Source organism: Eucyclogobius newberryi, unplaced genomic scaffold (genome assembly GCF_026437365.1).
Source record: "Eucyclogobius newberryi isolate DKJ021-1_F unplaced genomic scaffold, fEucNew1.0.hap1 SCAF_10, whole genome shotgun sequence".
In the NCBI taxonomy this organism is placed as follows: Eukaryota; Metazoa; Chordata; class Actinopteri; order Gobiiformes; family Gobiidae; genus Eucyclogobius; species Eucyclogobius newberryi.
Genome location: NW_027315724.1, coordinates 18194601 through 18206153, shown reverse-complemented (window position 1 = coordinate 18206153; position 11553 = coordinate 18194601). Strand labels below are relative to the sequence as shown.

At 42.8% G+C, this 11553-nt stretch overlaps 1 protein-coding gene across 1 annotated transcript in view; it reads left to right on the top strand.

The window, feature by feature from the left end:
* Window positions 1-449: 449 nt before the first annotated feature.
* Window positions 450-11553, top strand: part of LOC140376046 (calsyntenin-2-like) — a gene marked incomplete at its 5' end in the record, with an annotated part of 269481 nt that continues 258377 nt past the window's right edge. The window contains one exon of the mRNA XM_072461966.1: window positions 450-588. Within this exon, the coding sequence (XP_072318067.1) occupies window positions 450-588 (139 nt within the window). The remainder of the gene's footprint in view (window positions 589-11553) is intronic.

Sequence of the window (11553 nt, the reverse complement as noted above, 5' to 3'; positions counted from 1 at the left end):
GAAAAAATACATAAATAAAATTATATATAAGAAAAAAAAGAAAAAAGGGCAGGACCATAGATGACAGGATAAGTAAACTAAAATCAGCAGGTATGCAGGTTGATAGAATCCAGAGGAAAAAGCATATTATGGCAAAACATAAGAGTCCCGTTTTGTCCATTGTTTGTTGAACTTGTCTAATTTCAAGTCCGGCTGTTATTTTTCCCAGTTATGATGTCCGTGCAGTCCTTTAATCATCCTCTGCTCCTGGTCCTTACCACTCCTGGTTCTGCTCCTGGTCCTTACGGCTCCTGGTTCTGCTCCTGGTCCTTACCGCTCCTGGTTCTTACCGCTCCTGGTTCTTACCGCTCCTGGTTCTTACCGCTCCTGGTTCTTACCGCTCCTGGTCATTACCGCTCCTGGTTCTTACCGCTCCTGGTTCTTACCGCTCCTGGTTCTCACCGTCTCTCTCTTCTGTGTCCGCAGTGAACAAGCACAAGCCGTGGATCGAGACGTCGTACCACGGCGTGATCACCGAGAACACGGAGGTGGTGCTGCTGGACCCGCCGCTGGTCGCCCTGGACAAAGACGCGCCCGTCCCGTACGCAGGTAGGCACCGTTTACGACATTTACTCCAAAACACACCGCTGCGGAGGCACTGACCGTTCTATCTGTGCTGCATTTACCGGGGATCTGTTTGACGACTTCGGCCGCGTACACAAGAGACAAAGTAGTTCTAGGCCCAATGTATTTCAGGATATTGATATTTTATTTGAATATTTCTAAAATGTTTATTGTTGGAGGGCTTTAAATGGGCTTAACATTAACTGAAAATGATCCCTCTTTCATCCAGGAGTGATACAAGCTGGCAAAGGTTTCAAAAGTAGTCTTTCACTGTTTTTTAATTGTAAAAGCCACTCTCAGGTTCAAAATGAGGCCGCTGTGTGCTGTGTGCATCTAATAATGAAGTGTTTTTATCGGTTGGTTGTGGCAGGGGCGAAAACAGTTTCAAGCAAACTCATGTTTTAACGTACAGCTCCTTTAATAATGTGTACGTTGTTACTATACCGTTTGTCCGTGACCGTGCACCATGGCGACCACCACTTGGACCTGTCACCTCAGTAATAGTATTCTTGAGTAACAGCACTCTCACCTTCGATTGAGTACGGTGACTTTTCAACCGATCTGTCACCTGCAAGGCTCACCGGACTGAGACTGTGATTATTATTATCATTAAGGTCATTTGGTATCACTGCTCCTCCTCACTTCTTTAAGCAGAGAGGGCAAAAGTACTGTGTAAAGTCAAAGTAAAGTAAGTAAAAGTTCAAATACAAATGACTCTGGTAGAAGTAAACGTTTTTACTTGACTTGTAAATCTACTTATGTAAAAAAGTAAAAACATGCAGTTGATGGGACTGAATGTAATCAATTCAATTATGGGTTTTATAAGAACTACAATTCATCAAAAACGTATTTGTTAGAGAAAAGGAAGAGTTTTTCTACAGTTCTGATGATGAAGATGAAATAAAAGTAAAGCCCATGTGACGATTGCTCTGGTATTCTGCTTTTGCCGGGAGGAACCTGAACTTCGGTTCTCTTGTTTGTCTTTGGTCCCAGTGGTGATCTCACACATGTGGTCAGCAACACAGCGGTCAAAATACACCCCCATCTCCTGAACGCGCTCCTGCTCTCTCGCCTCCGTGTCTGGCTCGACTCCGCTTCTCTCTTTTCTCTCACGTTTTTTCTCGTATTCTCGTCCCGGGTTCAATCGGTTTATAGTTCTTCCAAAAAGAGTGTAGAAGTGAAATTAAAAAAAGCGAGGGTTAGGGTTAGCGTGTGAAAGGTGAAATTGACCAAAAATATGCATGGATTAAAAAAAAAAAAAAAGGAGTAGAACATACAAAGACTTGGATTATAAAGAAGATAAAAAGTCACCTAGACTGACTTATATCCATATGTCATTTTGTTTTATTAACTTTTTTTTCTGGCGGGAGGGGGCGGGACTAATGGGAGCATGTTTGTCTTGTCTTGTGTGTTGTAAACTGTACGTTGTATTGCACCAATGGGACAATCTTTCAGTTAAACACAATGGGAAATTAATCCAATCATCTCTAGAAAGCCCTCATCGCAGAAAAAATGTATTTCATACTTTTTCCCCATGGATAGTGTCCCAAACAGGCGCCCGTAGAGACCGAGGACGCCATGAAAAGACAGTCAGACCGGATTAGATCATTCTCACTTTGTGGTGGTTCCAGCTCCTCTGACGAGCGCCAGTGCTGGTGGGAGGACACTGGCTGCAGGCTGTGTCTGCTAGCCAGGCTAATCCCCACCAGGCGCTCTCCCATTGGGCTAACTCCCACCAGGCTGCTAATGTGTCCAAAGCCTGAGCGTGGGGCCTTGGTTTGGGGCCACAGTCCAGTCTGACAGGCCCTTGAAAAACTGGGTGGATAAACTGAGCCAATAGACAGTGTTGGAAATAAAAAATAGACTGTATTATTGATTCTTTTGTTCATTTGTGAGTGTGGAGGCTGGGCCAATCACAGAGCAGCGATGTAGAAAGATGTTTGTGCTTGACTGATTTCTCTTGCTTGTTCCACTGTTGTCCTCTCACTCCCTCATCCTCTCTTCCTCCTGTTCCATCAACTCTTTCTCACCCTCTTTTTAAGTACTTTTCTCTCTTTTCTCTCCCCCACATCTACAGTATATCATCATCTCCTCATTTCTCTCCATTCTCACAGTCTTCTCCTCCTCCTCCTCCTCCTCCTCTCCTCCTCCATCTCCTCCATCTCCCTTCTTTCTCCCCCCACACATCTATATCATCATCTCCTCATCTCTCCATACTCTCCCCCTCCTCTTCCTCCTCCTCTTCCTCCTCATCTTCCTCTTCCTCCTCCTCCTCCTCCTCCTCCTCCATCTCCCTTCTTTCTCTCCCCACACATCTATAACATCATCTCCTCATCTCTCCATACTCTCCTCCTCCTCCTCCTCCTCCTCTTCCTCCATCTCCCTTCTTTCTCTCCCCACACATCTATATTATCATCTCCTCATCTCTCCTCCTCCTCCTCCTCCTCCTCCTCCTCCTCCATTTCCCTTCTTTCTCTCCCCCACACATCTCCTCGGCTCCTCTCCTCGTCCCAGTGGGTTGGCCATTACTCGGAGCCCCTCTGGCCATGCCGCAGCAGCTTTCACATTTGACACAATAAAAACAGTGAGAAATGTTGGCTAAGCACTGGCCGACACACAGTGACAGAGAGAGGTGTCAAAGTGGCGCTCTTCGCAAAATAAAGCTTTTCGAAACGCATACGAATTCCATCCACACGTCAGACTGGTGATTTTAAATTAATTGCGTTTCTCATAGCAAGAGCAAAAGTTTACAGTGTGGATTTAATCAATACGACGTCACTGTAAAACTAAAGTCTCATCATAAACTACACAGTGGAGCTGGTTTGGTGGACTGCAGCTGAAACCTTTCCCAAAGTACGTACACAACTTCAATGTAAAGCTGCCTTCCTCAGCACGTTGCATACTAATAATGCATGCATTTTATAAGACTAAGATATATAATAGGTATGCAAATAAAACAAATATAATAATAAAGTAAGCCTTGACAGTCGGCCATCGGCTGACCAAACTTGGCTTGGCAAACTTAAAAAAAATCGACATTGGCCATAGAAAACCCCACATCGGTCGACCTCCGGTGGCGGCCTTTTCCGTGGAGAAGTTTCATATTCTCGGAGAAACAAAAATCTGTCCAGAGTCCGGGCGCAGACAGAGCTGGAGGCGCTCACAGTTCTCAGTAATGATCAGGAGTCAGGGCTCTCCTCGCTCTGAATGTGAGGACGGTGACAGTGAAGTGAAGAGGAGGCAGAGGAGGAGGCAGAGGAGGAGGAAGAGGACGAGGCAGAGCTCATCAATTAGCTCCGCCTGGTTTTTAATTACGGCACGTCCGAGACACTCGCGCGGCTGCTGAACATTCAAGTGTGTGAATCAGATAAGCAGAATTGGAGTGTGGAGGATGTAAATAAAGGCGTTCTGGTCGAGTGGCTGCGCGAACACCTTTTAAATCCAATCAGGAAATCAAATAGACAGCCAAAAGTCTTCAGTCCTCCTGCTTTTTCAGACTGTAGAACAATAGCAACATGTTAAGCCAAAAAATAAAAATGTTTTGCCACTCATGCAAATAATAAGTCTAGTAAGTCACAGTTTTAAAAGTAGCTAGCTTAAAACTAACACACCCTATTGTTGTTTAGAAGTATCTGCTGTTTGTTTGATTAAATTGTAACTGACCCAGAGGCATCCCACAATCCCCTGCAAAAGTTTCCAAACACAGTCCATCTCTGCACCATGAGTCAGACCACGTAGTAGACCTACAATAATCTGTACAAACCGAAGTTTATTGAAGGCCACGGCCACAGTCACTCGCCCTAATTTGACAGAAGTTGCATCTAATTTGCATAACGTTGCTGAAAACTCGGAGCTCCTGCAGGTGAAGCCGCTGCTGCTGGACAAATTAACTGTGACATGAGCCAGTGGTTAGTCTGGAAAACGTGTGTTAAAACGTGCTCTTAGCGTGTGTTTGTATCGCTGATGATCACACTGAGCAGGTTCAGCTCTTTGTTTAATGGTTGCAGTCATTTCACTCACGTACCGTCACTGGTGTTATTTGCGGACTGTTGTGATGGAAACATTGGTTGTTCAGGGAAGTCTCGTGAATGTCAGCGCAGAGGAGGAGGAGGAGGAGGAGGAGGAGGAGGAGGAGGAGGAGGAGGAGGAGGAGGAGGAGCGGGCGTCTCCTGCCGCTGGTCAGGACGATTCACATCCACCAAAAGCAGAGACGGCTTCTTCTTTTAAACATTAATTCAACAAAATAAAGCTACTCCTTATTTATTTTCATTTGTCAATTAAAAAAAAGTGACATTAGATGAGTTTTTTTTTTCCTGTGTTTGCTGAGTAAATTCCTAGTGTGACGTCATCAATTACAAACAGGAAGTGAAATTATAAACCTCAAAAAAATTCTATTCTGTGATATTCTTCAAAAAAAAATGTCAAGAAGTCGTCCAACCTGTAGGGGGCACTTTTAGACAGAGGTGAAGGAAGGAGGTATTTTTTGTCTGATTTCGGATGGAGGCTTTGTTACAGGTCAGATCTGTCGAGCGGCAAGCCCTTTCACATATTCTTTCACAGTAAAATGACTTGGAATTCGACATACCCTGGAACATCCCAGACAGAGCAGTAAGATCACATCGGAGACGGGCCGGGACAGGTTACACATTGTGCACCTTTAAAACCTGGCCGCCGGGTCGAGGAAATCTCCACTCGATCTGACGGAGTTTTCCAGCGGCACTTGTCAGCTCCAAATCACACATCGGATCAGACGAGGCGATGACTCCAGACAAGTGCGGCTTATGTGTCGTGAATAAAAGTAGGCTCAGTGCCACCGCCGTACAAAAGTGTATAACGCCGCGGCGACACCTGATCTTGTTATGGGCGGCACTGCTATTTGTATAACGGGCAGATTTCACCCACACGCTCGACTCGTTCTGGCTGACGAGTGATTGATGGTTCGGGGGCAGCGATCGCACAGCTCGCGGTTTAAAACATGTCCGTGGAAAGGAAGTAACAGAAGAAATATGAAGTACTTCCTGTTCTTGATTTGATGACCCGATAAGACGTAACGATGTGCAAATCCCACTGTACGATATTGATTGTGCTTTTTCCTTTTCAAATGCCTTGACAAGCATTTAGTGGGACTAACCCTAAACCCTGACTCTAAACCCTAACTCTAACTCTAAACCCTAACTCTAAACCTAACCCTAACTCTAAACCTAACCCTAAACCCTGACTCTAAACCCTAACTCTAACTCTAAACCCTAACTCTAAACCTAACCCTAACTCTAAACCTAACCCTAAACCCTGACTCTAAACCCTAACTCTAACTCTAACCCCTAACCCTAAACCTAACCCTAACTCTAAACCCTAACTCTAACTCTAACTCTAAACCCTAAACCTAACTCTAAACCCTAAACCTAACCCTAACTCTGAACCTAAACCTAACCCTAAACCTAACCCTAACTCTAAACCTAAACCTAACCCTAACTCTAAACCTTAACTCTAAACCCTAAACCTAACCCTAACTCTAAACCCAAACCTAAACCTAAACCTAAACCTAAACCTAAACCTAAACCTAACCCTAACTCTAAACCTAAACCTAACCCTAAACCTAAACCTAACCCTAACTCTAAACCCCAACTCTAAACCCTAAACCTAACCCTAACTCTGGAGTATAAGTCGCACCAGCCAAAAAAATGCATAATAGAGTTAAAAGTTGCACTGGAGTATGAAATGCGGTTTTAAGTGGGAAAATAACAAATAATATCACATATAAGTCGCTCCGGAGTAAAAGTAGAAATATAAGTATAAGTCGCACCTATGAACTATGAAAATACAGTCCAGAAATACAGTAAAAGTGCTGAATAACAGTTAATTATTCAAGTTTTTTGCGATGAAATGGCGCAAAGGATCATGGTCTATGTAGTTCCCTTGTTTTTTTTTAGCTTTTGCTGCAACAAATGAATGCAGTCAAGTGTAGAAGCTTGTTGGTGGATATATTGTGACAGCCCACGCTACTTTAGTGAGACTTTCGGCGACGCAATATCACACGGTTTCGCTTGTTGTTAAATCCGTCCTGCTAAATTTCTGAGTAATCATGCGCCTTATTACGTCTGCGCTTTCAGCTCTCAAAACCTCTTCCGCGTTTTTTAATTCAATAAACAACTAATTTCAGCTCTCAAATTACCTCCAGTACGCAGCTAATCAACTATTGTGCTGGATATCGTTGTGTGTAGCTTGATTACAATCGCTTCAATCCGATTTGTGCATGTAAATATAAAAAGAGAAGGTTATGTGACTTGTTTGGCATGCATTATTCTGTCAATCTGCTTCCATAAATCCGTTAATCAATAATCATAAACATAGACGTGGAGCGCGTTTTAAGCAGGTGCATCGACAGAACGATGCCCAGAGGCGGAGCAGGGTTTTGGGGGAAGCGTTTGCACATTTCCCCTAGCTGTCTCAAATCATTTGGAGTGAGTGGTTTGGATGGAATAAGTCAGAGTAATAACACATTTGATACATTTACATAACTACTTAATAACTACTACAGTCGTGTAACAGGTTTGAGTTTGTTTTAATTTACTGCGATTAAATGACTGGCTGTATGGGAAAAGAAAACTCTACTATCCAGAACAGGCTATGCTACTTTCAAGAAGCTGATGTATGCAAAACAAATACATACACAAAGCCAGCGTTTCTCAAACTGTGGTAGGCGGACACCTCCTCTGTTTTTGTTTTTGTCATTTTTAGTGCGATTTTTTCCACATTTTTGCTCTTCCTTGAGTAATTTCTTGAGTTAAACTACTATATCAATGGTGTAGCCCTAATTTAACCCTAAAATAGCCCTGTGATTGATCTAAGTTATGTTTTAATGTCGGTACTCTGTGAAACAAATCTTGTTTTGAGGGTATTTAAGTGTGCATACGTACCAAAATGTTGAATGCGTGACTGTCCACATTAAGTTTGTAATCTGCAGTACACAAATCATGCTAAATACTCTGGTGATAGTTCAGACCTTGGAGTACTTCAACAGAACTAAACAACATGAATAAACTATTTGTTTGCCTTACTAGCGTGTTAGTTTTTGTGCAGTTTGCAAACCTAAGACAGCGATTCACCAGTTCTCCATCAGAGGAACTGGAGAAGCGAAACATTTTCACTATTAAAAGCGTTTGTCCAGTTGACCAAATGTATTTGCTTTTACTATGGAAACCACCCCTGGACGACAGAGGGATTTCACAGATGAGATGTATAAAGACAGCTCCCGATAACGTTAGTCAGACGATATAATGTCTCTCTAACAAACATGTGCTGAAGTAAGTCTTTAAACATATTAGTTAAGCTTTAATTATCAGACAAATGTGAAATGAACACTTTTTATTTCATTTTTATTCATAAAGTTGAGGCAGAACACAATCTGTGATCGAAGAGAGGAAAAGCAAGTGAGTTTGAAGAGGTTTTTATAAGTTTCTGTTTTGTCCGATCATACTTTTTTTTTTTTTTTTTTACTAAGAAATCCGCATAAAGTCTTATAAATTAGACCCCTGTCTTGTCAATACTTCCATTTTCTTTCTCCATGGATAATTACATCGTTCACCTTATAACTTGTAACAATTTGAAACAATTTTTCCTGCTTTTAAACGTGTCCCCAGGTTCTCCGTGTGTGGGCAGCGCGTTATTAGCTTATTATCTTGGAGTGGCTTTTTCGTTGCGACACCCACTTCACGCCGAGAAGTCTTTGTGAGTGTCGAGGTTCTTCAGGTTAATGGCTGAAACTTGCTTGGAGCGGCGTTTCTTTCACACCGGTCAACCGCCTGTCAGTCACCGCCTCCTGTTTCCATAGCGCGTGTGCACAGCCGCGCACCCGCTCATTTTCTTGTACGTCAGCATTGTATTTGGGTGTCAATCCTTCGCGCCCGATAGTCCCCCGTGGCTTTTTATTGAGCTGACGTCTCCGCGGCGACCCGCAGATGACAGTTTGGACAGGTAGACAAGCGCCGTGCTCCGGGAACGCGTAATACTCTGCTTTCATTTCACACGTAGCATGGCGAAACATTGTAATCTGCCAAAGGTTTTAATTACTGTTTTTAGCGATGGCCGTCAACAAACGAGAAAGAGACGGCGGGTTTCTTCTGAGACGTTAAAAGTCTGTAGCATTCGGGTAGATTTTCCCTCAAATTACCCCCAATTAAGACTAAAGCTGCTCCTGAACCCTTTGGTGCACAGACAAATGGCACCACATGTGCTTGTGGAGCTGAGACTCTGTAGTTTTGGCCTCTGATGTCTGATTTACTCTAATTGTAAGTGGTAATGAGCTATGCACAGAGGAAAGTCCATTTTTTCTTTTTTGGTAACTAACTATAAAGAGGAGTGAAAATGCAGTTGGAAGAATGGACTGAAAGACAGTGTCGAGCCTTTGTTGGGTCTTGACAATTCCCATTTCAAAGCTGAAGAAAATATCACTAATCATGGGATTCAGAGACATGTAATACAAGTGGAAAAGGCGGAAATTTAAACATTGTGACTTATTGGCTTTTTCTTTGAGGGTTTGGAGCACTAAATGATCTTTCTTCATCACAGAATGGTTGATTTGACTAAAATGAGTGGTTATATAACTTTATTTGTATGTTTTAAATGCCCTGGATTTTGATAATTTAGTTACTCCTCTATCAGAACATATATGACGAAATATTGTAAGTGTATTGTGTAATATTTAGCAGAATATATATTTTTTGGTTTAATACCGGTAGATGCATTTGTTCGGTGGGTTCTTGAATTTTTCAGCATGTTTTAATTATTCATGATGACATTTAAATGACTTCAGCAAATCATATAACAAGCTTTTTTGTTTTGTTTTTGTCCAGACAAAGAGGCTGAGGTGCCTTGCTCATGGGCTTATGACATCTAATTGCTGGATTCTAATTACAATCACTCCAAAGAAGTTCATTTGGTCTCCTTTTAAGATCATTTAGTATTGTTTACAGGTGATGTGAAATGAGGAACAGACAATTCAAAACTTCACTGTTGAATAAGAACAATTGGGGTCCAAAATAGGAAAAAAAAGCTAAATTATTTTAAACATAGCCAGATGATTAACAGTGCTGAGGGCAATCTCTGGAAGGGCATCTTGGGTAAAGCACATTATAGGAGGAAATAGATATAGACGGATCAAGTTTATCCACCATCCCAAATGATCTATTGCAGCCCTCTCAGTTACAGGCACATTATAGACAGAATAAATGTCTATTGACTGACTAAAACAAGAGCTTTGATTAGTATTTATAGTAATTATTATCAGTAAACACACTCTCCACGTTCTCTTCCACACGACGGCTTCCGAGACAAGAATAAAAAACAATTATCTTTGACCCAAGATACGTCTCCAGCAGCGGATTTTTCATTAGCCGAACAGCAGCAGGTGGTTCGATTGCCGTGTCCGGAACGTAAAGTAAAAAGACATGTAAACATAGTAGCTGGCTCGGCTAATGCAGCGTGATTAATTAGCTTCTCCCTGTCGCGCTGATTGGAAAACAGATCCAGGCTAATTATGAAAAGTATCTAATTAGCGTGTTAGCAGAGTGCGCGCCGCAGCAGTGACGCGGATAAGGCAGGGAGCATCAAAGGAGAGGAAAGAGAATAAGGGATCGTTGTGCAGGCGGCGTGTTGTTTTTCTGACGGACAGAATACATGAGTGAAGGGTCGTTATTCAGACAAAGGTAGCGGCAAAATTAGCAACAACTTGTCTCAAAATACAGGTCAACGATCCGTCCTCAGATTGTGCTAGCGTCACTGGTGTTCCGATTTCTTTGCTTCCAATCCATTTTTATCTAAATTGTTTAATAGTTGATGAAATGATCATGATGAAAGCTCTTTGCAAAAAAACACTTACAAATGCTCACTTGTTATTTGCATTCACGATGAACCATGGCTGAAGTGTCGTGGCCATGGACACGAAAACACAAAAGGGATTTGATGCAGACTGATTTTTATTTTTTTTAATAAGTTAGAATGGATTAGTCTTTTTTTTGTATTAGAACAAAAATAAAGGCACAACACAATAGCAGCAGAAAAAAAAATTAATAAGCGAGAAAAAAAAAAGCTGGACCAGTTAGAAAATAAGGCAAGTAAAAAAAGTACAAAATAAGTGAGTGACATTAGAAACAAATTATTCACTAGCAAGGACCACGACCCCAGATACGATGCAAGGTGTTTATTGGCAGGGGAGAAACATGAACAACACGAATGTACGAAGTTGATGCCGTTTTGGGTCTTCTTGCGATGAGGGCTGAAGGCTCCCGGGCCTCGATACCCCCAAAAGAAGCTTAACGAGGCAGTGCGGATTGGCAGAATGGAGGACGAGGAGGTAATGGTGTGTGTAGACCTGGAAAGTCATGGAGAACCCGTGCTCCACGATATAATGAGGAGGTCAACGACACCTTAACTGGAGGCAGATGTGGCAGCGCCAATGTGGGAAAAGTTTGGTAGGAAATGTGGGGACCAGGCGTGGAACGACTTTAAGTAAAGGATGAACCAGATCCTGAGTCCTGCTGGGAAGTGCCACTTGACGACCAGTGCACAAGGTCTGGACGGATTGCAAAGGGGCTCGGAATAGATTGTGTTACCACAGTAGTCCTGCTGTTTTAGGGGAAGACTTAAGCGTTGGTTGGAGGTCCTTGATGCCGGGGTGAGGAGAACTATTGTGGACAAGACGGCCTCTGAGCAGGGGAACGCGCCTGAAGAGACGTCGATGCCACTTGGGTAGGCTTGAGTACTTGCAATGTGACTGGTAGTCGAAGGTGAATGGGAAGTAATTAGTTAATGTTAAAACGTGGTGAGGGTAGAACGAAGCCATGATAGAAGGAACGTTAACAGAGCTGGATGGTCTAGGAGGACTGAAGCACCTGAAGCGGAGCTTGTGTGAAACGTGGTAGCTGAGGTTGGAGGAACTGGGGTCGATGATGT